The following is a 27,677-nucleotide window of genomic DNA, read 5'->3' as shown; positions in this document are numbered from 1 at the left end:
GGGCTCTTCTCTGCTTCAGAATCTCATTTTTATGTTTGATTTGTTCCAAGTGCTCCAAACATTGATGCAAATGAAATAGGGAAAGGGCAAAGTGATTGTGTAACCCAGCCTACGGTAGGGCGCTTTCTGCTCTTTTAATGATGATGTACCTACTCTTCTGGAAGGAAGAAAATCCTCCAACATGTCCTTGTTTTTCAACATAGTAAATCTCCATAGAATACTTCATGCACAATAGTTGCTGGGAATCAAAGTCTTTTCTGCTGTATTTCTTGATAAGAGTCCACAAGAGTTCAGTAGACTTTGAAATCCAAGGCACAGCAAGGAGAATAGTCTGCTGTCCTTTTATTTGATTTTTTTCTTTCTTTTTAAAAAGATATGCCTTGTGCAGTAATTGGTACAGATCCAGGATCTATTATCCTGTGCAATCTGCATTCATTCACGCTGAGATAGGGGGAAGCATTTTCAGCATTGCTGAAAATGATGTGAAACGATAAATAGCCCAGATATGTTGGGGGGGGGGGAAGGCAGAGGAGAAAGGGCAGTCTGTGCACTTGGAAAACAAAACCTGCTGTTGATCTCAAATGGGTAGGAGGAGGTTAGAATCTTCCTGATGATAATATAAACAGGGCCAGTTTGTCAGCAGCGCTCTGTTGATAATGAACCGATTGTTTCCTGTCCACATAGAGATGGGTTTGTCAAAACCACTCTGAGGGTCAAAGATCTGCTGGAAGAAGCTGAGTCACTCTGTTTTTCTCTTTAGGGTTGATGGTTTGCTTAGGGAGCTGCACGTCTGCTGTGCAGTGCCTCTGTAGCCTTAGCCCTGTTGCAAGCCAAGGGTGTCTAAGGGATTGTGCTGGTTCATAATAACCACGTGCTATTGGCTGCTATGGTGCTCAGTCTGTTGCATATGTGATGTCCTGAGAAGCTTTGCTTGCATTTAAAGTCAGGGTTCAGCCCATTATTTCTAGATCCCTGCATGTATGTGTCTATCTTAACTATCTATCTATCATCTATCTATAATCAATCATATGCTAATGGTGAGCTCATTCTCTGAAAGTGAAATCCTTACGTAGCCAAAACGGCACTGTCCATACAAAAGAGGGAGAAACTGGCATAGAACCATAGAATTGTAAAGTCAGAAGGGACCTTGCGGATCATCTAGTTCCACTGCCTGCAATGCAGGAATATGCAGCTGCCCCATACAGAGATCAAACCTGCAACCTTGGTATTATCAGCACCATGCTCTAACCAACTGAGCTATCCATGGTGGGGGAAATTCAAGGTTTGCAGAAGGACAAAAACATTTTTGGATAAACAACCCCAAGAGTGGGGATCCCCAAACAGCTCCCTGAGCATCTGCTGTGGTCACAGGATGCTGTTTGAGATGGGCAAAACAGAAAACCGGGGGTTGGAAAAAGAAATAGGCTACTCTTGAAGAGAACCCTGGAACAGGAGCACTCTACACTACAGCATTTTGTTGTGAGTCCCAAGGCTGGGTGGATATTTGAACCTGGATTTTCCCAGTCATTCATTCGTTCATTTTATTTGTATTCCGCTTTTCCACACAAAAAAACCCTGCTCAAAGCGGCTTACAACAAAGAAACAGGGATGCGTTTCAAACACAACAAAATCAATTTCATAATAGCATAGCAAAACAATATATAATAACATACCAAAATAACACATCCCACAACAGCATGTTGGTACAGTATGAGAAACTTAATCCCAAGGTTCTGTGTTCGAACCGCACGTTGGGCAAAAGATTCCTGCATTGACATTTAACTTGTCAAGGTAACAGAATTGGGCCTCTCTGTGAACGTAAGATAGAGCCCTGTTTCTATGACATTTTCATTCCAAGGAAGCATGTGGAATTCTGCCAGCCCTGAGCTTGGTCCAGTTATTTATCTGCTTCACATTTAAAACTAACAAAAGGGAACTGGCCCTATTTCCTCATCGATATATTTAGCTGGTGGAGAGCTGAGTACATGTTGAGCAATAAAAGTTTGCTACTTGTTTCCTTTGCAGCTTGTCCGTTAACTTTATTTTGGAAAACGGGTTGTTCTAAAAGATCTATTCTTTCAGTGTGACTGTTTTCTTCTTCTGTTGTTTCAATGCCTTGCTTGTTTTCCTCCTGATTTTGTTATGCTCAGTGGAGTGTTGCTGGCAGTGTATGCCAGTGAGGCTCCTTATACAGAGTCAGATCACTGGCCCATCTGTGGGCTGCTCTGACTTAAAGTGGCTCTCTCTAGCCTTGTGAGTGTCTTAGTGGTTGGACTGGAGAGACTGGTTCAAATCTCTGCTCAGCTATAGGAGGTCACTGGGTTTTGGGTAACCTTGAGCCTGTCACTGTCTCTCAGCCAAACCAACCTCACAGGGTTGTTGTGGGGAGTGAAATGGGGAAAGGGAACTGTGCAAGCTGCTTTGAGTTCCTTTGAGGAAAGGCAATGTAATGAATAAAATCAGTAAAAGGCCTTTCCTAGTCCTTCTACTGAAGAGCAAAACAGAGAAATACTCTCTGGACCCCTAGCACTCGGAAACAAATGAAAGGGCAGGGTAATAATGGTAAATTTTTACTAACACACACACATACTGTATATAAAATGTGTTAATGAATTAGAGCAATATCAATGGAGTAATTAAAACACCCACATGTTGAGTGCTATTTGATCCATTTTAATGCAGTCACTGAATGTTAATAAATGCCACAAAAGAAGACTTATTAAGCAAGAGGTACATGGATGCTTTAGCTGAGATTCCTGCCTAGCAGAGGGTTGGACTAGATGACCCTCAGTATCCCTTCCCCGCTCTACTGTTCTATAATTCTATGATAATGATTGCTTGTGGGAAGGGCCAAAGAGCTATGCAGGGTGCATAGAAATCTGGGGGCATATTCTCTGGCTTGAGAAAGAGAGAGAGCCCCAGGTGCGCATCTTAAGGATAGCTGGACCCAAGTCAAATGCAAAACCTAAATCGAAGCAAATAATTTCCCCTTAACTCCTCTTTGCTCTGTTGCAGACAGAGCCTTCTTTGTATTCAAAGTTCCCCGATGAAAGGCCAATTGTGGCACTAGTTGTGTTAGGTTCTGTTTATTTACTAAGGTATTCTTCTTTACACTGCTGTGCTTTTAATTTTTGCATAAGGGCTACATTTTTTTTAAAAAAAAACCCAAAGAGCTGAGATTCTTCAGGATCCTGAATTCTCTTCCCAAGACCTACTTTCTTTGCCAGTGAGTTGTTTGCCCAGAATACGCAAAGCCCCTGAACATGACAAAATCGTGCAACCATGGAACAATAATTTCAGGTGAAAGAAGCAGGACTTGGGAGTAAATGCTTGCTTAAAAAGAAGAGTTTATGCTCCTTTTGCTGAATTTGTTTGTCAGGGTGTTCCTGGAACAGGTCCCCCCCCTTACTTCTTAAGGTGCTTATTTCCATTGCAGAGAAGGAAGCAACTCTATGGTGTTTCCTTTCTAGGAAGCAACTCTATGGTGGCTGTTTCCTGTATATGACAGTGGCTGCTTGCAAGGAATCATGGGAAGGATTTGAAAACACAGTAAATAACTGTATTTGCTTGATGCCCATTTCGGTGCGAGCTGTACTTCATAAACAGTAAAAAGGAGAAGAAACGAGGGGCAGCGGCTGGGAGAATAAGGGCATTTGGGTTATCGCAAGTCATGTATGTGGTATACAGGAACTCCTCTGTCTAGGGGAAGCCAACCTTCATGAAAGGCCATCTCCATTCCGAAGTTCATTTGTCCGTTGGAATAATTTGTGAACATGGCCTAACTGGTGGTGCTTGTAGAGGAAGAGAGATCTGTGGGTGATCTAATATTGCGCACAAGTGGATTTCCAGTCGCACCAACAGAATGTCCTCTTCTTAAAGTCCCCCCTCCTACTCCAGAGGGTCTCCTAATTTATACAGAACATCTTTGGGAGGTATGTTTGAGGGGGCTGTGGGCATCGGGGAAGTAGACGCCTGTTCTGCCACTGGGTAGGCACAGTTGATCTGAGTTTAGGCACTACAGATTTTTGTTGCATTTCTGTAAGGGCACTTGAATCTGACGCAGAGGCTGCCTTCACATCATACATGTAAAGTACCTCCCCTTGCAAAAGAATAATGGGAACTGTAGTTTTATCCAGGTGCTGGATATTGTAGTTCTGTGAGGGTTAAACTACAGTTCCTAAGATTCTTTCTTTTTTGGGGGGGGGGTTGCTTTGGCTGTATGCACACCATGGATTTAATGTTTATTTCCTTAGAGTGCTTCAGTAAACTTTCTAGGTTTCTACTCCCTGCAGATAAGGGAGTTCATTAATTTGTGGAATGGCCCAGGTACCCTTTTCGTTTTCAATTTGCCATGTTTCTACCTATCTAACATATAGATTTGTTAAGAGGCTTTCTTTCAGCTGAGAGGGGGCTTTTGACTGGTCAGTTTTGGTAAGCAAACAGCTCCTCTGTTTGTAAACTGTCCTTGATTTCCCCCCCCCCCCCAAGACACTGGCATTTCTGCTCTGCTGTTCATTGTCTGCCATAAGCCTCTCATGCTGCCTATACGTGACGGATAAATCACAACTTTTTCAAGGTAGTTTTTTCCACTTCCACAGAATGTAACTGGACCAGCTTATTTGTGCGGCGGAACAAAGGCTTATTATGACAAAACAAAGGCTTATGACAAATAAATCTTCTAATGTCAACAAGCAGTGCAGACTCTTAAAAATGGTTACCTGGAGAATGGTTGAAACTCTGGCAGTTTCCAGGTTAGGGTGTAGCCAGAATTCTAATTGCTCAGTGTTGACTTTTCACAAGGACAGTAATTGGTGAATTCACATCAAAGGGGGCTGTTAGCCATAGATACAATTCTCTGCCAGCTAGGGCTGTTGGCTTGCTGGGGAGAACTGCAGAACAGTGATCTGCATTGGGATAGTGAGGTCTTTATGCATTTTGCAACTGCCACTGTGTGGGTCCATAGCAATTCCCTTCTGACTCTTAAAACTGCAGCAGATAAAAGGGACTGAGCAAAAGTTTCTTTTCAATGGTCCCAAAGACTGATGAGTACAACTTCTAGTCGAGTTGGCAGGTGCTTATTATAACATGGTTAATTAATTGCTCACATTAGAGACCAACATGTTTCTTAAATATTAGTCTTCTGAACAAAAGAACAATCCTGGTTTTTGAGACAAGATCAGAGAAATTTAAAAGGATATCCTTCTAAAAAAATTTTATTTGGTGTCTGCATGTGGCTTTTTTCTTTTCGTGCCATTTCCTACCCACCTAAAATCCTCTGGGCTGGGGTGTTGAAGGCTCTTCCAGAGGCAGCAGAGGTGGTTTCCAGACAACTGCTCAATCCCAAATGCAGTTTTCTTTTACATGTGAAGTGCAGACCCTTGTGTTGTGGTATAAATTGCATTGGAGATGTGTCCCATTTTCAAAGGGGGTTTGCTGTGCCATGTGGGGAAAGATGATTGAATGGCAGGATGCAAATTCCACCAATGGGTATGTTTTGAGTTGAAAGAAAATGTTTCCCTGGGTTAGGTTGTCTTAATGACCATAGAACAGTCTTCCCCAACTTGGTGCCCTCCAGATGTTGTTGAACGACTGATGGTAGTTGAAGTTCAGCAACATCTGCAGGATCATAGGGTGGGAAAGGCTGCCCTAGAATGTGTGGCTTCTTGTTCGGATGGGTGATGCCCGCTCTCAGGCTTTCTTTACACCTTTCACAGTGAGAACTAAACATTGCAAATAGTCTTCTGAGCTGTTTTCGCAAAAGTCTTGCTGGTAGCATTTTCAGGTCTAAGAAAGTTGGACCTTGGTGTCTGTCTGAGGGCTTGGCAAGTTTGGCATGTGAAATTCAAAGTGTTGAGGAGACAATCTCCTGGTGAACTGGTCAAAGCTTTGGAGACAGGGTTGAGCACCCACTGACTTTCTCATAAGTACTTGGAAGATAGTCCTTTGGTTTTGCTGTACTGCATATAACTGTTGGTTCTCTTTTCCAGTGCTGGAAGTCGTCAGTCATGGCAGGCGATGCCATCATGGTGATGCGAGGACTGGCAAAGCTCAGCAAGGCGGTTCTAGAAACACAGACAGTACAGCTTCGGCAAGCTGTCCTTGGTGGCGATGCAGTAACCATGGTCAGGAGCTTCCAGGCCACTGCTGAAGAGCAGTTCAGTGCTGCCATGGGGAAAATTCAGGTAAGAGTGTGGGTGCGCGCGTGCCACCATATCAATAAGTATTTAGCCTGTTTTTTGTTTCTTGCCCAGTCTCTTGTCAGTGAAAAGCATGTGAGGTTGCAATAATATACACATTTAACTGGAAGTAAATTGAGGACTGCAGTCACAATGTAGCAGTTGTCAATTTATGTGTCCCTCTAATCCAGGGTGGTTCTCCAGATGTTGCTGAACTACATCAGAAAGCATGGCCAACAGGCAGGGGTCTTGGGAGTTGTAGTACAGCAATACCTGACCAATGGCTGCTGTAGTCTCACTACAGTGGTACCTCTGGTTACGAATGCTTCTGGTTACAAGCTCTGCTAACCCGAAAGTAGCTGCTCCTGGTTGCGAATTTTGCCCCGGGATGTGAGCAGGAGGCGCATGCGCAGCGGGAGGCCCCATTAGTGAAAGCGCGCCTCAGGATAAGAATGGTTCCAGCTTAAGAACGGACCTCTGGAACGAATTAAGTTTGTAACCAGAGGTACCACTGTATTCTAGAAAGTTGACGTAACTGAAGATGCTGCTGTTTAAAGATCTGGCAAAACCTTTTGCACGCTGTGAATTTGGGTAATTGAAATGGAAATATCTTATTGCTGGATCTTTTGTTTTGTTTGTTTCTTAAAATTTATATCTCACATTCATCATCCCACAGGCTTTCTCGACATCTGACATCATACAACCCTAAAAACAATATTTGAATAAATCACATGCCCTTTTGAAAGGACATATTATTTTGATTTCAGGCAAGCTGATATTAGGAAGGGCAAGAATCAGAGAGGTGAAGTAGAATAGAAGGTGACACAAGGAGAAAGAAATTGAGCAACATGAAACCCTAACCTCCATGGCTATGTCTGTTGGTGCCCCTTTTGATGTGGGTTCTGCTTGTGCTCCCCATAGCAGCTAGCTAAAATTTAAAAAGTACACATCGATTACTGTACTTGAAACACAATTATCGTCATGTGTAGTTCAGCCCTTGGTGGCCAATGTATTATTTCTCTTTAGCAATTGTTTAGAGAAGAGGGAAAGCTGCCTTTTCCACGGATGTGCAATGTCTGCCTAAAAAACCTGTAGTTATTTTTGTTTCCTACTGGGGGTGGGGGGTGGAAATGTGAAGTGTTTTCCAGTAAATTACTCTTTGTTTTTGGTGGTGTTCTTGCCAACTTCTGATACTTTTAGCCTTTTCTAAACTACTTTTTATTGGAAGAGAAGTGTTTCCATTGTGTTACCTCTGTGGCGGTGTAGTTAAATCGGCCAAGAGGTGTTATTAAATGGCATTCTGGAAAAATCTGTTATTGGGACACCTAGTTCTCACAATGTAGAATCTAAAGACCTTTCATTTTATTATTACTCTTCCTTAAAAAAAAGGCTTCCAGCTTTCATATTTTCAGACATATCTTTGCCAAAGGTTTGGAAAAAAGAGGGGAAACCGGAGAGAGTCTCCCATTGTGAAAGAAGTCTAGGCGGTGTCTGAATCATGATACAGATCTTTGGAAGCACTGAATATATAACTTGAAAACAATTGTTTTATAAAATAGGTGTCGTAATCAACACTGTTCAGTGCTTGTCTCCATTCACAAGCACATTAACTAGCTGATACATGTAAATATATTATTTGTTGTGTGCATGAAACAGTAGATTTTCACACCAATGGCCCATGGTCACAGGATAGGGTTAGCTTATGTAGACTAAAAGAGAGCTATGAAGGGGAACTGCTAGCCTGGACTTCCTCAACCCAATGCCTTCCAGATGTTTGGACTATGGTTCTCTTCAGCCCCAGCTGTTCTGGCTGGGGCTGGTGGGAGCCAAAATATTTGGATGCACTAGATTGGGAATGGCTAGAATGGCTGCTCCCTTCGTAGCTCTCTTTCAATTGGGATTATTTCAAATGGGATTGGCCCACCCGTTGATAAAACTGCTGAGTTCTACAACGTCTCAAAATAGTAAAAATAGCAATTTGTGCAGTGGGTTGAATCCAAAGTTTCCACGAGTGCAGTTCTGTTCATAGGATGCTCTGCTGAAGGTCAGGAGGGAAGTGACTGTTGCTGATTCCTCCTTCCCACTGTCCTCCCACCCCCCGAAAAGCTGCTCTGAATAAATCCAAGGCCCCTGGAACTGTGCAAGAGGTGATGTGGTGGGTGGGACTGCATGGAGAATGGGTAGGAGATGGTTGCCTATCTCTTTCCTCAAGCAGAAGCTTCTAATGAATCGCAGAAGGAGCTCTCTGGATCCCACTCATTATAAACATAGGTTGATGTACACCATTAAGAACATTTGTGCTAAACGGTTTCTGCTTCCAAGGAAGGCATACTGATGGAAGTGGCACACCTGGCCCTGTCATGTTGCGGGATGAAGCAGCCTGTTTCAGGAAGAATTCAGGAGGAGGGAGGTGAGGGATAAATGAAGGCAGGAATTCTGGTCAGTGGAGTACAAATACAGTGGTACCTTGGTTGTCGAACGCCTTAGTTGTCAAACAAATCGGCTCCCGAACGTCACAAACACGGAAGTGAGTGTTCCAGTTTGCGAATGTTTTTTGGAAGCCAAATGTCTGACGCGGCTTCCGGTTGAGTGCAGGAAGCTCCTGCAGCCAATCGAAAGCTGCGCCTTGGTTTTCAAACCGTTCTGGACTCCTGGAACGGATTAAGTTAGACAACCAAGGTACCACTGTACTAAAAGTGTTGGCTTGTAGAGAGGGGTGGGGTGGGGGTTGGCGGCATCATCACTTGGAGTGAATCATCAGCATATTGCATACATTTTTGTTCCTTTATATGTAAGACTACAGTGGTACCTCTACTTACGAATTTAATGCGTTCCGAACACACATTTGTAAGTCGAAAAAAATTGTAAGTCGAATCCCATAGGAATGCATTGGGAGAAAAAATTCGTAAGTCGAAGCAACCCTATCTAAAAATTTGTAAGTTGAAAAAATCCTATCTGAACCGCATCCAAGATGGCGGATGGAGCTCCATTTGTAAGTAGAAAAATTCGTAAGTAGAGTTATTTGTAAGTAGAGGTACCACTGTACTTATAAACCACAAAATCATACTGATATCAAGAAACTGTATAAAATCATCACTATAAAAGTCTTGATTATACAGTGGACACTCGGGTTGCGAATGTGATCCGTGCAGGAGGCACGTTCGCAACCCGCAGCATTCACAACCTGTGTCTGCGCGTGTGCGGGTCGAGCTTTGGCACTTCTGCACGTGCGCAGAGCGCAATTATTGCTTCTGCGCATGCGTGCGCGGCGAAACCCGGAAGTAACCCATTCCGGTACTTCTGGGTTTGGCGCGGAGCGCAACCCAAAAAGACGCAACCTGAAGCAGCTGTAACCCGAGGTATGACTGTAAAATCATAAAATACAGGAATGACCGACACCAAGTGCTTGGTGACATAAACAAGTAGTTACTACTACTACTACTACTACTACTACTACTACTATAATACCACCTTATACCTATAGATCTTAGGACGGTTCACAACACAAGACATCGAACTATTAGGAATGTAGGTGGGTGTTGTGTCTTTTCAGGGAGGGATCGGTGTGAGTGATTGTGAGAGCAGTTTACACATTTTTGGCTGAGGAAAAACACCTTTCAATGTTCTGTTTGCAGGAGCTGGGCAAGCAACAGGAGAACATGAAAGATTTTGGTGAGGACTTTGGAAAAGACGAGAGCTTCTCTGAATTGGAGCTGGGAGGTGCTGCAAAGGACTTCTACCCTCCCCCTCTAGAACACCCTCCCAAGTCTGGTGGCGCAGAAGGCCCATCTCACTCGTACGTTGCCAGAGGACCTTTACCAAACGTCGGTGAGAGCGGAGACCCCAGTGTGGGTTGGAACCCCACCTCTGCCAAAGTGAATGCAAAGCTCTTTGGAGGCTTTAGGGACCCTTGGAATCCTTCTGCTCCTGCTTGGGGGCAAAGCCGGGCTTTTCACCAAGACCATTCCTCGGTGGGCGGACTCACGGCCGAAGATATTGACAAAGCCAGGCAGGCGAAAGCAGAGCCACAACAGAAACCGTACAAACAGATGGTACGTAGGCTGTGTAAGACCATTGGAAAATAGGAGTGGTTTTTTTAATTAAAAAAGAGGGTTATCCTTTTTTAAAAAAACAACAACAACAACAAAACCCTGCCCTACCAAACTTCTGTGCGATGAACATGTCTGGGTAGCAGTGGGAGCAGTGCATTATTTTCCTTTGTTTTTAATGATCTTTGAGGCATGTCTGCTGCTCAACTGGTAACTGCATGGGAAATGTGCCAAGAAATGCAAGTCCATTTTCTCCCAGGTCACTTCGGGAAACCAGGCCACCCATTTCAGTAACAATACTGAGAGGAGACTTTTTAAATTTAATCTTCCCATTTTAACAGGTGGGGAAACTGAATAACTTGCCAAAGCCCGTGGCTTTCTTAACCTATTATTTTCCTTGGAATAATCTCAATGTGGTACATGTCTTGTATGACACTCAGATGGGCTTCCATTTACTGGAGGGATGTACAGACTCCCAGGATTAACACTAGGTTAATCAGAGAATGCTGAACGTGTGGAGATGTCTTTCCTCAGTAGCTTCTCTTTGCTCCCTTTTGGTTACCTTTCCGTGGGCAGAAAAGATGTAACTAGTTTCTTTGGTTTGTAGTTGTAACTTGTTTTGTTTTTATTGGTTTGTCTGTTTATTTTAACTTAACATATGAATTGTTTCCCATTAAAAAAACATCCCAAGGTGATTTTAACAAGGAAAACCCATGAACACTAAAAACATACTTAAAAACAATTTCAACTCCACAAAAATAGGATTAAAAAATCCACCTTCACTTAAAAGGTTTTCTGAAAATGGAAAGTCTTCAATAGGCACCAGGAAGACAATAGAGCCAACCCTTGTCTGATATGTACTGGAAGGGTGTTGCAAATATTATGTGCCACCACACTAAAGGCCCAGTTCCTACATCATATGGAATGGAACGTCTGACGAGATGGGCCTTTCCTGCAGATAAGTTTGTGTATTGTTTCTTTTATACTGTCAGGCCTCTTGCAGGTCTGCTCGACTGAAAGGAGACTAGAGAGAGAAATTTAAATAGATGATAATCACATTTTGTTCCCCTCTGTTTTTCAAAGTGAAGAGAGCTGTATTGTAAATGTCCTCTTGCAATTCAGCAAGGGGGGCTAGCAACTGTCCCATTTGTTTAGAGAGTTCAAAATGCACCCCTAGGAATAGACCTTTGCTTTTTAATGTTTTAACAGGTGTTCACCTTCCCTTTGCTGGACACTCAATACTCTGCTAAATGCTTGGGATGGTTAAGAAGCTGTACTTGTTGTCGTGTGTTCTTGTGCTCCTCCAGCTGAAATTCAGAACAGGTGCAACCCAGGTTTGCATGCCATCCCCTCTGTCTTGCATTCCCTCTTAAGAGACTATTCTGTCTGCTGGAAGTTGAGTAATCTCTCTATAGCAGAAAATCATAGCTTAAACGCAGAACACTGAACTAGACTGCTCTACTAATCTCCCGAACCAAGCAGTCTGGCCTGGTTTAGTGGAGTTTCCTATGTTTCTTTGCAATTTTTTTGGCAGCTAGTTAAAAACATAATTAAAACAGAAATACAAATTAAAATAGAGCAGCATCAGAAAAAAAAACCAACCAAACAAATCAGTTCAGTACACATGAAGCTGCCTGTCAGATCATTGGTCAATCTAGCTCATCATTGACTGTCAAGTGGCTCTTCAGGGATCCAGACAGGTGTCCTTCCTAACTACCTGGAGATGCAAAAGATTGAATCCAGGCCCTTTTGCATGCAAAGCAGATGCTTTACTCGTTACAAGTGTTGCAGTGCATAACTCCTCTGAGTTTAAAAGGAAAAGAGCTGAACCTCTAACACTCTGCAGCACAGTCAATGGACCTGAGATTGTATTGACTCACTAACTTTGGAGGTGAATCTATCTCAACTCCCCTCCAAGTTGATGCGGGTTGGTTTTTTGGGGTGTGTGTGTATAGGTAACCACATCAGTGAGGGGCAAGCATGGGAGCTAAACACCATCAGTGAGGGGAGTTCTACCTTGTAGCGAGTTCCAAAATTCTGGTTGAGATGGTACTTTCTTGAGTTCTTTCCAAAAGCCCTTCAGATGTTGGGATAGAGAAGAGGCTCTCTCTGGATGAACTCTGAGTCTAGGCAGGTGATGCCTATAAAGCCGCCATAGGCTTTATAGGTCACACCCAGCACTTTCAGAATGATTGGGTGCCAGTGTACCCCTATAGAGCGGGCCCTAATAGTACTTAAATTTTATTTTTAAAATTTTGTATTTGTACTCATGGTGCAATGTTCTTTTCTTATATGGGAGGGAGGGAGAGAAAGAAATAGTCTAATCCAGATGCTGTGACTGCATCAGGGACCAGATCACCCATTCCCACCCACCTAAAGAGATCTACCACTAACAAACTATACCAGACATAACTAAGTAACTGGCACAGCTTGGGGAATGACCTAGTGCAGGAAATGGATGTTGTGTATTCTGTGATTTGAAGACTTCAACGCCAGAATCAAAATTCTATACTTGGTCAAATGGAAATATTCAATCTGTTTAATTTAGACAAATTATGCAACCTTATTAAATTTTTGTATGTTCCACACACCCCTTGCAATTCTGCCTTCAAACAACAGGAAATCATCTTCTTTCTCCCTGCTCGGCTTCTGTGATGTCATCAGATATTGGTTGTCAGGCTCATTTATTTAGGTCTAAAAGTTAGAGGCATGGTGGCATCTAGGATTGATCTGGATGTGATCACACACATTCATAAGTACTGTAATTACAGAACTAGTATTGTTGAACAGAATGGTTCTTTGTAGACTTGCATAGGATTGCACTGCCAGCCAATTTTCTGCTGCCGAAATCGAATTCTTGATGCATTTGCTGGGTAAATAGGTGTCCCTATTAATGGTCCGTATTCTCCTAAATCCCTGCAGCTCAGTGAACGTGCCCGGGAGCGAAAGGTGCCAGTTACTCGAATTGGGAGACTCGCTAATTTTGGAGGTGAGTCTTTCTGAATTGTGATGACAAATAAGACAGTGCATGTAGATGCTTCTGAAAAACCAGACAGTTTTCTGTGAACTGCACCATGCACATTCATGGATGTGTGTGTGTGTAGAAGAAACAGGGTTTCTGATTATCTTTTTAGCAGGGATGCTGAAACTGAATGTCTGAACTGATACTGCCTGGCAGTACATAGTATGTACCATAGTTTTGACTGAACTACAAAGATCTAGGTGGTATCATTTTGAACTTCGGCCCCCTTCTAAATTTATTCTCCGTTCTGGGCCCTACAAATCTTTTGTAGGAGAGAAAAGTTGAAGCTTGTGAAATCCTGGCTCTTTAAAGGCACTTTTCTACAGCTAGGACCAGACCAAGAACTCTTTCTGTACCTCTTTGGGCTCCCTGGAATCGCTAGCATCTTGAACCCTGTAGCATGATGAAAGGGTATCAATTTCCCTCTGGTCTGTTTGGTGTAGTGAGTGTATAGACAGCCAACATGCGTCCCTGCTGTTTTGTGACCTTCCCTATTTATAGCCAGAGTTGGCACCTCTCCTTAGTATTCATTTCTCCAAGATGAGATCTACTTCTATATGCCTTTTGAACGTTTCTGTTTATGTAGCGAAGTGTTTAGGAACTTGGCTTCCACAAGGCAAGGCCCCTCAGGCCTGTGCAGTATACAATTTTACTTGAAGCAGATTCAAAGCTAGGGAACAAAGTAAACATTTCCCTGAGTTAGTACAAGAAATAATGGTATGAATGCTTCCCCCTCCCTTGTCAATAAGTTTGTGTGCTTGCAAACACTTTAATCCGCATTGTTTAGGTTGGGACCTCCTGAATGCTTCCTCTTCCTTGAATGTGCTCACTAATATCTGCTGAGTTATTGTAGACATTTGTGGTTCTGCTGAGGAACAATTGCAGATTGTAGCTGAAGGAGTCCTTTGATACCTTTAAAAGACAGGTGTCATGGGCTGAATCCTATTTTGTCATCTCTGTATCAGCTATGGAAATAACTTCAAGAATTCTCCGAGTTCAAGTATTTTGTCACTTTTTTTTTGTGCAGGTGAGGAGTAGAAAGCTTTCCTCCAGGGCAGGGGTGGGGAATTGCATCCATCTGGTGGGTTAAACAGATAAATGATGTCAGTTGTACAGCAGGTGGGTGAAGATTGGCCAAAATGCTTTCACAGGCCAAATGGGGAGGCATGACAGAGATGGGGAACTTTTTTGGCTCTGATATCAAGCTGTGTGCCACAAATAATAATAATAATAATAATAATAATAATAATAATTAATAATAATAATAATTTATTAGTTATACCCCGCCCATCATGATCCTGTAGCAACAGCTTTCCCATTAGAATTTCCTCATGCTCAAGCTTTAAATAGGAAATATATGCTTCTGTGTTGAGTTGAGAAAGTTTAGCCTTTGGTTAACTAAGTATATGCAGCAGATATTTTGAACTGTTGACTCCAAAATGTGTCAGGAATGCACAGGAGGGGGATGACCAGTGTCTGAAACTTGACAGGCCAGGCTTATGAATTGACTCAAACAATTCAGCAGGGGTGGGAGTGCTGTAATCTGCTTCAAGCTTGGTGTGGGAACACAAAAGTCACTCTCTGTACTTAAACTAGCTTGGTATCTTAGTCAGTTTCCTCTTTCTACTGTGAACAGCTGTTTGCTGAGGCTGTATTTAAAATAAGCTTCTCCCAAAATAATTTTTCTCAGTGTTGAACTGGGCTCATTAAAAGTAGTGCCGAACTATGGTTTGGCAGTATATGAAAGAGGCTTTAAGGAGTCTCTGGCTCAGTGGCTTCCACCTCCCCTGCCCTCATGTACAATGCTTCCCTCCCTTCCTTGTATGAGGCAAACCATAGTTTTCTGTTTTGCATAAACCAGCAAACTCTGGTTTGCACTTGCCTTAGAGTCCAGCGTTTGGAAACCATAGTTTATTGACTTAGACAAAACAGAAAACCATGGGTTGCCTGCAGCCAAGGAAGGAAGGAGTAATTGTATACTATGGAAGGGGTGGAAGAAGTGTATAAGCCCAAGAATTCTTGAAGACTCTCTTCTCAGAAAACAAGTCATGGTTTGTGATTATATCTGATATCTCTTGTGCACAATTTTTCACTTAAAATACCAGTTTTTACAGCAGGCGAAGCTTTGCAGCTTTGTTTTGGCACTCCAGTCCTAAACAGGCTGATACACACTGTAAGTAAGTTCTATTAAGATCAGTGCTATTTGTCAGGCTCTGTGTGCATAGGCTATTCACTGAGCACTGAATGTGATCCTGGATGTAGGATTCACCAAACCTTCTTGAAAATATACCTTCTCTTAAAAGTTCATATGGCCCTCCTTTCTCTGTTCCTGGTTTACTGGTCTCAGTAAAAACAAAAACTCTCCTCATCTGCTATTTAAATATAACTGCAACGCTATATATATATATATATATATATATATATATATATATATATATATATATATATATATATAAAGAGTTAAGATCAACTTGGTTTTGGAGAAGTGAAAGCAATTTTTTAAAAAGTAATGTAAAGTCAGAAATTGCAGAGCACTGAGATCTCTTTTAAAAATCCGATTCAGGCCCACGGTAATTGCAGTTGCACTCACTCTCTGAAGGTGTAATGAGGTCCTTGAAGAGTGCAGTGAACACAAAAGTTCTAGTCTAGAAGTCTGGATCCTGATGATGCTGGAATGGTGCTTCTGCTTGGTGCTAGGTGTCTGGAGTTAATTCTGTTTTATTTAACTTTTGCCACTGAATGTGTGGTGTTGTAAGCTGCCCTGTGATCTGATCTGGTTGGGATATAGTGTGCCGTCTGCATCAAGGTTGATGTAACTATGTAACTTTAACCAGGGTTCACAAACACTGGCTTAGCCCAATGGTCAAGGATGATGGGCTTTGTAGTCCAACAACACCCTGAGCCTAAAGATCACTGCAAGCTGGTGTGGTCTTAAGCCAGGGGTCCCCAGACTTACCGGCGTTTGGGCCGGTTCCCACCGCGCCGATCGCGCGGCGGGCCGGAGGATGGGGGAGCGTGCGCCTGTGCGGGCCGCGGGCAGGGGAGTGCGCGCCCGTGCGCATGTGCACGGGCGCTTACTGGCGCGGCAGCGCGCTTCCAGGGTGGAAAAAGCGCCGAAAATCCGTTGTGCGCATGCGTATGGGCCTCCCCCGACCCAGAAGTGCACCAGAAATGACCTCTTCCGGGTCGGGAGAGGCCCATACGCATGCGCACAAAGGATTTTCGGCGCTTTTTTCCCCGACCCGGAAGAGCGCTGCTGCGCTGCGGGCGGCGGGGGTCGTCGCGGGCCGGATTGGCAGGCCAATTGGGCCGCATCCGGCCCCCGGGCCGTAGTCTGGGGACCCCTGTCTTAAGCTGTTTAGAGCCTTGATGGCTAGAACCAGCACTTTGAATTGAGCCTGGGCACAAACAGGAAGCTAATGATATTGATGTGTGAATTTGTTCACCTGCGCCATCCTGCATGCCTAGTATGGACTCCAGCCTTTTTTCAATCGGGTTTGCCTTGAGTCTTGTTTCCTTCTGGCTGCTTTTGCTAGAATGCATGTCACATTGGGGCAGATGAATGCAGACCTGCATGCTGTGCAACGTTTAGCTTTCCTCGATACATAATCTGGCCTATATCAGTGCATGTTGAATTATGGGTATTGATTTGATTTAATTATTAGCGCAGCAGGTAAGCAGTACTGGTTGTTGGGTGGACTTTCCATGTGCCTGCCTCCACAGCTGGCCACAGAGTTCAGAAGCATAAGAGCTCCTCCTCTTCAACTGTTAGAACCCTGGGAACAGGGGAGGACTCATCTGTACTTCTGAAGGGAAGCTATGTGTGTGGGGTGGGTGTATTTATGCCTGCCAAGACTCTGTGGCGACTCTGTAACAACAGGATTTTATTACAGTGTGAACAAGGTTATTGGTTGCATAGTTATCACTTGATTTTTCTGCTAATCATAGGCTTGTTTGCCAAACCCTACAAGGGTGTGGCTATCTTTCCAAACCAGCCTTCTGTTGTATTGCATTTCATATTTGCCCTTCACACTCCCTTGGTACTAATCTTCATGCATTGGCTGGACAGACATCTGATGGCAAATGAAAAATATATGGGCTGCTTACAGTTTTAAGGTGGGAGGGACCACATGAGTCATGTAGTCCAACCCCATGCAATGCAGGAATTGGACTAGATGACCCTTTTGGTCCCTTCCAACTCCACAATTCTGTGATTCTAAGAAGCATTTAAAAAACAAAAAAAAAAACCTGTTGCTGTTGCATTTTCAGATTAAGCTTTTACTTTATGCACTGATTTTGCATAGCAGTCCCATGTTATGTTCCGATCAGTTGTGATACATTTGGCATTGCAGGGGGTGGACTAGATGACCCACAGGGTCCCTTCCAATTCTACAATTCTATGATTCTACAGTGAAGAAGTTGGTGAAGGGGCTTTAACACAGGGTGGCCAAGTAGCCAAGCTGGGTTTGTGCCGGTGTAAATCAGCAGGTGGGAATCCTGCTGTTTGACCTGTTGTCATGGTCCAACTGCCCCACCCAAAAGAAAGGTTCCTAATGGCATTAATTCCTTAAAAACAGGAACCCCACCAAGAAGTAGATTGAGAATCGTGAATTGGAGCACGTGGTGCAAAAATTCAATTCTTTCTTAGGTGACTGTCAGATGTACAGAAAACTCTGCAGGCTTGAAAATACCCCTACAATGTTCTACTGCTGTTTAAAAGAGCAGTACCACCAACCTGGCTTTGCAATGCAATCTGTTTGCAAACACTAAGGCAAAGGAGAATGGCCTTGAAGGAGAATGGCCTTATCAAAATAAATTGAAAATGTAAACAGTTCTAAAACAATGAAGCAAGATATACCTCCTGGTTAATATTTAAAAAGCCAGCCATTTGGAGTTGTTTATGACATGTGCTTATCTTCGGCTGCAGTGGTTCTGGGGAGGGAGGTGAGTTTATGTGATAATTAAGGTGGAGCTGTGCAGTGCAAGGGAAAGTACATATTGTACATGTCTAAACCTTATCCAGTAGGTAAGAAGAGGTGCTGAAGATGGATGAGTCAAATAGAAGTGCATGTAAACGTCAAGTTCTTGGCTCATTTAAACTGCTGGCATAACAATAGGTTGTTTTGCATTGTAGTTATATAATTACTTTCTTATTTAATAAAATGCACCCCACTCTTCTACTAAAAGTTCCCAGTGTGGAATATAGCATAAATAAATTATAATTAATAAAAATGCAGGTACAGCCATTTCTAAAAGCCGTAACAGAGTACCCAAAGCAAAAAGCACAAATCTATAGCAAGAGTAAAAGATGCTAGATATTGAAATCTGCAACAATAAAAAGGCTGTTGAAATAAACACATCTTTCAATTGGGAGGGCATACTACAATCATCACACTGCCACAGAGATGGCCCCATATCTCATGCTCACTTGCTTAATTTTTTTGACATGATTGACCTGTATGGGAGCAACTCATCCTTAAGCCAGCATTCTTCAGTCTTGGGTCCCTAGATCAGTGGTTTTCAACCAGTGTGCCGTGGCCCCCTGGGGTGCCTTGCATGATGGCCAGGGGTGCTGCGGTCAGGGGTGCCTCCCTCTTCTGATGCCCTCTTGCATCTATGCCTCCAAAAGGCTTGCATTACTGTTTGTTGCAGGAGCCCTGGCTACAAGCTCCCCAGGCGAATGGTGCCTATAGGGCTGACCAGGGTGTGCTGGTTTGCAGGAGCTGAGGCAGCCTCAGAGCAAGCAAGCGGGCCAGCCTTGCTGTTGGGAATGGACAGTGTGAGCAAGTACTGTACCTGTCTTTTGGGGGGTGGGACAGCTCAGAGACCAGGGGCATCAGCAGTGGCTGCCTGGAGGACTCCCAAGGAAGAGAGGGGAGGAAAGGAGGCTGAGGAAACACTCCATAAGGGAGGATGTTTGCAAAAAGGGTGAGAGGTTGCTGGCTCTGCAGGCAAGGGGTGACATAAATGGGCTCCTGAGCCCCACAGGGGTGCAGAAAGAATGAAGTTGGTCAATGAAGCCGTGGACTCAAAAAGATTGGAAACCTCTGCCCTATATGATGATGGACTACAGTTGCCATTGTCTTGAGACATTTTAGCCAATGGTCATGGAAGAGGGGACTTGTAGTCCAACAACACCCCAAGCCTGAAGATCACTGCCAGCTAACATAGTCTTAAACTGTTAGGGCTTTGAAGGCTACAGGCAGCACTTTGAGTAGATCCTGGAATCAAATAGGAAGCTAATGACATGGATGTGAGAGAGCCCCACTGAGTGAATGCAACGCAGGTAGAGAAGTAAGATTTATCCCTCTGCATCGTCCTACAGGCCTCCAGCATTTGTTCAGCCAGTCAGATTTGCCTTGAGTCTTCTACCAACTCTTCCATAAAATTGCAGCCTTTTCTTTCCTCCCATGGGGTGTGTGGATATACACATATACACATAAATGTTAGTGGTAGCTCCTTGCTGATGTACTTGCAGATGAAGAGGTGATTAGAAGATCTGCCAGCCTAGTTATGGAGATATGAATCCTGTAGCTTTGGGTAATTATGTCACTGAACTGCTACTCAAGTGAGGATTGCTGAAATATCTCCTAATTTCATTTGACACTTCCGCATTCAAGGCAAGAATATAGAGATTCTCTTCAGATTTCACCTCTGCAGATTCCAAAATCTCATTCTCTAAGCAATTATGAGCTAAGTTGGATATCGGACAAACAGACACTGAGATCCAGTGCTGAGGGCCTTCTGGCGGTTCCCTCATTGCGAGAAGTGAGGTTACAAGAAACCAGAGGGCCTTCTCGGTAGTGGTGCCCACCCTGTGTAATGCCCTCCCATCAGATGTCAAGGAAATAAGCAGCTATCCTATTTTTAAAAGACATCTGAAGGCAGCCCTGTTTAGGGAAGTTTTTAATATTTAATGTTGTATTGTTTTTAACACTCGATTGGGAACCACCCAGAGTGGCTGGGGGAAACTCAGCCAGATGGGCGGGGTATAAACAAACAAACAGACAAATAAATAAAAAGTTGGTATTTCATAGTTGTTGATGCCAAACAGAGCTTAGCTGGGTGTTCCCTGTGTTATTTTGTGCAAATATTGCATGCATGTATGTGCGTGTCTGCATGTGTGGCAGAGTGGTACTTATCTTCCACAGCCATCATGCCAAGGTGCTATTGCATTAATTGCACTTGCAAATTGAGGTTTTCCATTCCAGTTTCAGCGTGTGCAACTTTCCCTCCCCCGTCCTGCCTATGACTGATCTAGATTGAAATCATCTTGTTATTAAATATTTTTTGGAGAGAACTTATTTTTCCATGTAAGAACTTGAGTTACCCTATCCTTCACCCAGATACCATTAAATGCTCCAAGGTACCAACACTAGGGCAAATATGCTGTTGGGGAATATAAGAGGCATAAGCTACGTCACCCTCTCCCATCCTCTTGGGGTCAAATTTGAGCCCTGCTGGCCACAGTAAAGTAAATGGTAAGGTAAAATGTAAAATGTAAAATGGGGTCACGAAGAGTCGGACACGACTAAACGACTAAACAACAACAAAATGTAAAATAGATTAAGGAGGAAGGGACTGATGAAATGTTGAGGATGCAAGATGAAGTGGGATATCTTTTATTTCAGTTGTGGGGAAAACAGTTGCATTAAACAAGCATGTGGGGATATTTAAAGGTCTAGGCACAGCCTCCAGGAGAGTTTACTGACCTCCCTAATTTATGCTGTGTCAGATCAAAGACCCTGTGTGACTAGTACTAAACTTGACCTCATGGATGGACAACCTGCAGTCTCTGCTACTGTCCCTGCTTGCCCCTTTAACTCTTGGTTTCTAAAGCCCTTTTCTCTGAACAGAAGATGTTTCCTTTGGACAGAGATTTTGCTGCACTGGGGGAAGTGGGCACAGCCTGCCTCTGAAACTGAGCGGAGCGGTGCTGGATTCTTTCCCTTTGTGCTCCTCTGTAGTCAAGTTTAAGCCATATTGAATAAAGAGCTACTTTGCTGCTGCTCATTAAGCCACAAAGATATGTAACCGCATACAGATGGCATTTTATCCTGCTGCCTTTGACTTTCTCTTGTCTCTCCCCCCCCCCTTTCCTTTTTGTCCATTAAAGGCTTAGCTGTTGGTCTTGGCATCGGAGCCTTGGCAGAGGTTGCGAAAAAGAGCCTTAGATATGAAGAGCATAATGGTGAGTGTTCCTTTGCTTACTGCTAATACAAGCATCCGGTCATGTCCTTGTCCCCAAACACAATTAGCTCTACAAGTGCACAGAATCGCAACTAAAGGAAGGGCAGAACGGCACTATAGTCACTAAGATAGTTACTAAAAAAAGTATTACAGTGTTTCTGCATCCCGATTCCACTCTCCCCCTGAACCTGTGCAGCAACTTTCAATTGTTTTCCTCTTTGAATAAATACTTCAAGGAGTAGTGGTGATTCAGTGCATTTTAGGAAAGTAAATCCCCTTCCCATTGCCCCTAAAGCAGGGCAGGAGAAAGCTAAACTGTGGAGCAGGGTGAGCTTGTCTACCCCTTCAAAGAGTCCTCCTCTCTACTGACCCTGATCAACACAGAAGCCCGCTGTCTATTTGCTCAGGAAAACGAATGACTTCATGACTGCCTGTCTTGTTTTGCAGCAATCCTTGAACTTGAAGTTTGCCTTTCTGGTTCTATCCTTTCAGATTATCAAATAATAATAATAATAATAATGGTCCCAGTCCTTGTTTTACCATAAATAGATCTCTTGTTTGTCTTGGCATTGGCTAATGATAAGTCACTGAAGTGAAGGTTATACAGAATATATCTGCGATAAGGTGTAAAGTGTTATTGCACAGCGACAGCAATGAAGTCATTTCTGTACTTGCATCTGATCTTGCCCGATGCAAGTTCACAAACTCAGGAGGGGTCAGCCAGGGCTGCAGAGAGAGGGCTGGACTTCGTCCTGCCCAAGGTGCTCATACCGCTTAAAAGCAAAATGGATGCACTTGGATTAGTTTGGGAAGAGGAGGACTGTGCCAAATTTACATCTTGCTGCCAGAACCCAGACCTTCTGCTTGTTGTTGTTGTTGTTGTTAAGTAAAGTGTTTCTCACCTTATTTCCCCACTCTTCAAAATATTATAAGAGAAAGCTGCCCAACATTGGTGAATGGTCAAGGTGTAAGTCTGGCAAATCTGATTCACTGGATGCCTGATTATGGCTGGTATTTCATCAGGGATGTGTATATTTTGCTTCTCTTTCTTCCCCACCGGTTTGCTACCTGTTAAAAATGTGCATTGGGAAAAGTAACCTGGGAGTAGTGGCCTTTAGTAGCATACCTAACTGTGACTCCACCAAGGGTTCATTTCCCCTCTGTAACAGGGCCATATTACTGAAAGATCAAGATCTCTGGTTGGCAGTGGAATTGGCCATGAAGCCAGCCTCGTGCTCAGTAATGTTGCAAGGGGCTGCCTTTCCACTGAACACCTGACCCACTGACATATGTGAACACCGATCCTTCCTTATGTGTGCACACCCCCAGCATATGACGGGGTGAGCCTCAGCCTGATTTAATGTGGCCCTTCACCTAATTGCAAAACCTCTTGGCAATATGCCCTTCTGCTTGGCAGATGGCAGAGAGAGAGAGAGAGGAGTGTGGCTGCCCATTGCCAGTTTCAGCACTGATGACTGAATGTTACACCTGTGAGAACAGGATGCTGGACTATCTGGGCCATTGGCCTGATCTAGCAGGCTATTCTAATGTTTCTTATTACCTGACAACTACACATGACTGGCTCTCTTCTCTGGTAGGCTCTCCAAGGTCTCAAGCAGAGATTTCTCTGTCTTAGCATTGGGGTCCTTATAACCTGAGCTGCTGGGGTTGAACATGAAAGTTTTGGGAAGGGGCATGGAAGTGGTGGAGCATCTGCTTTGTATGTAGTCCCTGGCATCCCCAGGAGAGTGACTTGCTGGCCAGCGTAGACAATACAGAACCAGAGAGAGCAATGGTCATGCAGCTTTCCTGTGTTTGGTATGTGAAGTGTGAGCTATGTCACTAAACCCTCTTACCTTGGTCTTGCTCAATCTGCGATAATCTGTCCCTGCATAATGGTCCTCCCGTATTTATAGTAGCATTTTCTTAGAGGTGCATATTATATTTGGAGTAACTGTTAGTTCCTTCCTGAGAGTGCAGATGGAATCTATCTGATCTCTCTTGATGCCCTAAACTTTACCATCTCAGTTGCAATCCTTCCAATATGTTGGCTCCTGTTTCCTGTCAGCAAAGCTTTCACTGTTCCCATCAGACAGGTTCACAAATGTGTGTTACCCCATTTTGCTTGTGTAGTATGTGAAAGTGTCTCAGTGCATATTTACTCCCCTGAATGGGACTCCTCGCTGCGCACAGAGCAAAACCGGGGCAAGCAGAACGAGAGTGTAAAGTCACCTGTGGTCAACCTTAAATCTCCTTCAGAAATGTCAGAATATCTTGCAGAAATGTCAGGCTGTACAATTGCAGAATCTGTGCACAGGTTCAAAATGTGGATCCGAAAAAGCATGGTGGCAGATCACCCTGAATGCCTCTGGAGGCATTCCCTTGCAACTCTCGTTCCTCTTATTGGAGAGAGCTTGTTCTCAAAGAAAGATTGTGTAACAGTTCTGTTTACATTTTTCTGTTTGCCAGAGGTACCTTGTATAATCGGGCACTCCCTGACCTGCATGCAAGCTCAGCCACACTATGAAAAGGTGTAGAACTTGCTGTTGCTGGCAAACAACAGCATGTTGCGGGTGAGGTGGGAGCAGCTATTTTTATGGGATTTGGTTTAAGGAGACATTGACCTATCAAGGGCTTTTTCTGTTAATTTGCTGGTGTGCTTAAGGAAGAAAAGTAGAAATGTGTGTGCAGTGGTCAGGGTCACGAGACCTTTTTCCTGACCACCTGTAGATTAGCAGTGGAGGAACCTGTAGTCCTCTTGGTCCTGTTGGACTCTGACTCCCATCATCCTCACCCAGCATGGCCTAGTGGTCGTAGAAACCTGGGAGTCCTATATGGAAGGCCACTGCTTCCCCACACCCCTTGCTGTAACTAAAAAGATGACATCATACATTCTACAGAGGGCAGGATTAGCATGGAAAGGATAGATCGCTGGTTTTAAAAGTGAGGTCTGGGTTCTTTAGTCAATTCTGCAGCTCTCAGGCAAAACCCCTATTTCCATGGAGAAGCTAGGAGGAAAGGGGTAAAAAAAAGGATGAGGCACAGACATGAAGGATGCTGCCTGTGTGGCTGCCTGGAGTAGAAGACAAGAATGGGTGAATTTTAAAATGTGCTGCCTCTCATTCAGAGGATAACAGGGAAACCAGCCTTTAGAATCGTTCTGGAAAGGAGTTAAACATCAATTGTTCACCGCTGGTGTGGAAAACGGGCAGTAAAGCAGGAAAGGAGATTTAGGCTCAACACTCAGAAGACAACCTTTGTAATCCTATAATATGGTTTAGGCTGATGATACAAGGTAGGCTTTGCATATGCTCTCCCATGGAGCTGTTCCAGTAAAGGTTGGAGAGGCATCAGAGAACGTTTTAGATATCTTAGACTGCAATCCTTAACACACCTAGTAGGTGTGGGATTTACACATTTTGGGTAACATTGCATAGAACAACTGTTAAGAATAGGGAGTAGGCACGAACGAACAGGATGGCTCATTTGGTGGCAGGTGCTCGCCAGCCAGTGAGTGCAAGTTTTGATCTGGCATTTGCTGTGTTCCTGAAGATGTTCTTCCATTTAATAGTAAAAACAATACAGAACATCAGGAAATGGCAATATCAATAAAAAATAATAGCAGTAAGTTCTGTAGGTTTCCTCTTTGAGTTTACCTCTGTGATTCCAGGTCAAGTTTGTTTTTCCGATGAAGTCAAAAGATGTACGGTATCATGTGGCTCCCTCTTGTCTCCACCTGCCCATCTTGCCGTTCATTCCAAAAAAAAGTTTTCAAATGAAGCATCACAGCCCACTTTTTTTTTTTGTTCTCTTCCTAAGAGGTGCAACAGTATGATTTTGCCGGTAGTGTTTGATCAGTGGGTGAAAGGCTGTTAAGAGCTGCTGCTAAAATTGTGGGGTAAAGTCTCCCACCTCAGTACCTAAATAGCCCCTTTCAGAGAAGAGTTAAAATGCCATGAGCTTATTTTCCAATGCAGGAGAGACCTTGGACCCACCAGCCAACTTGTCTTTGGCTGTTCCCATTCAAGCTATCCTGAAAAAAAAAGTGTGCAAAAGTTTATTTCCATCATGCATTCTGGATGAGATTCACTGTGTCTGTCAAGCAAGCCAAGTAAAAATAGCTCTGTTGGTCACTGCTAACCTTCAAAGCCGTACTTACGGCAGCAGAGGAAAAATTAGAGGTGATCCCAGATGGCTGTTGGGAAGGACAGTCCTTCCAGGGATGTGAAATGAAATCCAGGCTCTACATGCCCTCTTCTGTCAGGAGAGGAGAGTTGTGCTTTCAAGGTCAGTAAACAGATTTGTTGCAGCAGTACCTGCTTAGAGCCTCCAATGAGTTTCAGTATTTCAGAAACAAATAAGTTAGGAGTCCATGGCCCAGCAAATAGAATGTCCTGCCCTATGAAACCTTCTTGTTTTTGCTTCAAACTTCATTAAAAGGGTGGGGTTTCTTGGGATTATGCTGTTTTAGGATGCAGAAGGAGAATTATTACTGTTGTTGTTGTTTGTTTGTTTGTTAAATTTATCTGTTACACTTCATACGTAGATCTCAGGGTGGTTCACAATATAAAAATACTATCTATCTATCTATCTATATTACATAATAAAAATGAAGAACAAAAACAACCCAATATCCCCCCCCCCCGCCCGCACATTTAAAATGGTGTTGGATGTTGATCAGCTAAAGGCCTGTTTGGAACCTTCCTGAGGAGAGCATTCCACAAATGGGGAGCCCTGTTCCCGTGTTGCCACCCTCCAGACCTCTCGTGGAGGAGAGGCACACGAAGAAGGGCCTCAGATAATGATTGCAGGGACCTGATCGCTTTGTATGAGGAGAGGCGGTCCTTCAGGTATTGCAGTCCTGAGCCTTTTAAGGTCTAAAACAGCACTTTGAATTTGGCCCAGTAACTAATTGGTAGCCAGTGCAATCAGACCAGGATTGGTGTAAGATGCTCTAATAACTGTCTTGCCCTGGTGACCTGGCCACCAAATTTTGCACTAGCTTCAAGTTTCCTAAGTGTCTTAACTCATTAAGATTTCCTTGTTGTCTGTGGCAAGTAGCACCACCTCGACAAAGGCTTCTAAGCTCGTCTTCTTGGCACCCTACATTTGCAGAGGCAGGGAGGTAAAATGTGTGTGAGCACATTTGCACAAAGCGTTTTGAGATGAATTGTAGTCCAAAACCTCTGGTTGGCACCAGGTTGTCTGCTTTTACCTCCCTTATATTGAGGAAGACTGTACAGTGATTGATACTTCTCTACCACCTGAAAGGCGAAGAAAGCAAGGTCCTTTGGACCAAGTGGGTACAGTGCCAATAGTAGCACCCATGCAGCATTTTCCTTCATTATTTCTACCCTGTCCCCAGGCAAAAAGGCTGTTATGGATACCAGTCCATTTATGTCGGAGGCCAATGCAGAGAGAATCGTGAGGACCCTCTGCAAGGTTCGAGGAGCAGCGCTGAAGCTGGGGCAGATGCTGAGCATCCAAGGTAAGAATGAACAGCATGTTGGTGCTCCTTGAATCCTCCCTCTTCGATTTCTCACCTCTCGGGTGAATTTTTGACTCTCCCGACCATTTTTTCCTTTTGGAAGTTTCCTGACTCTTTTCCAGATTTTGTTCAGTTTTGTGGGTATTTCAGAGCCAGGAAGCAGAAGAGGCAGTAATACAGTTTCTGTTTAAGTGCCCTTTTTTTTGGAATTTTGTACAGAGGGAAAGTGCCTTTTGAAGTAACTGCTCAAGTTGATATCTTGTAAAATAACCATAGGAGATATTTGCCATAATGTCCTCAGCAGCCTTGGGGCAATATGGAACCAGTTAGTACCCAACAGAGTACCCATTAAGGCTGGAAATGCCCCCCAGGATTCCATGCTATATATTGCAAATGTAGACATTGTGGCTTTAAAAACGTGCTAGCTTTTAATTATTTAATTTTAATAATTAGAAGAAGTTAGGAGGGTGTTTAAAGTTGGAAAAGAAATAGCAGTGATGGAAGAATGAGAATTGTAATTGTTTAATTATTTATAAATACCACGAAAGCTGCATAAAGGATTTGGAGAATAAGAATCGGGAAGGGAGGGGCGGGGAGGTCAATGATAAGATGTTAACAAGAATGTGTTATTATCACTATTTTTTATTTCCTTTTTGCTATTTTTTAAAATATTCTTTCAATTTTTCCATTGTCTTTTTATCTTTTTTCTATTCTTTTTTCTTTATGTATTCTTTAAAAAATCAATAAACATA

General features: G+C 43.5%; 1 protein-coding gene across 2 annotated transcripts in view; it reads left to right on the top strand.

Annotated features, from left to right (window-relative positions):
- Nucleotides 1-27,677, top strand: part of COQ8A (coenzyme Q8A) — a 57,567-nt gene that overhangs the window by 11,482 nt on the left and 18,408 nt on the right. For both annotated transcript variants that reach the window (XM_035111470.2, XM_035111471.2), the window contains exons 2-6: nucleotides 5,988-6,182; nucleotides 9,812-10,228; nucleotides 13,148-13,214; nucleotides 21,364-21,438; nucleotides 26,803-26,925. In XM_035111470.2, coding sequence (XP_034967361.1) covers nucleotides 6,006-6,182; nucleotides 9,812-10,228; nucleotides 13,148-13,214; nucleotides 21,364-21,438; nucleotides 26,803-26,925 — 859 coding nt within the window. In that variant the 5' untranslated portion in view covers nucleotides 5,988-6,005. The remainder of the gene's footprint in view (nucleotides 1-5,987; nucleotides 6,183-9,811; nucleotides 10,229-13,147; nucleotides 13,215-21,363; nucleotides 21,439-26,802; nucleotides 26,926-27,677) is intronic.

The sequence above is a fragment of the Zootoca vivipara genome, chromosome 3 (assembly GCF_963506605.1).
Source record: "Zootoca vivipara chromosome 3, rZooViv1.1, whole genome shotgun sequence".
Taxonomy (NCBI): domain Eukaryota; kingdom Metazoa; phylum Chordata; class Lepidosauria; order Squamata; family Lacertidae; genus Zootoca; species Zootoca vivipara.
The sequence above is the reverse complement of the archived record's forward strand: the minus strand, read 5'-3'. Positions and strand labels throughout refer to the sequence as shown.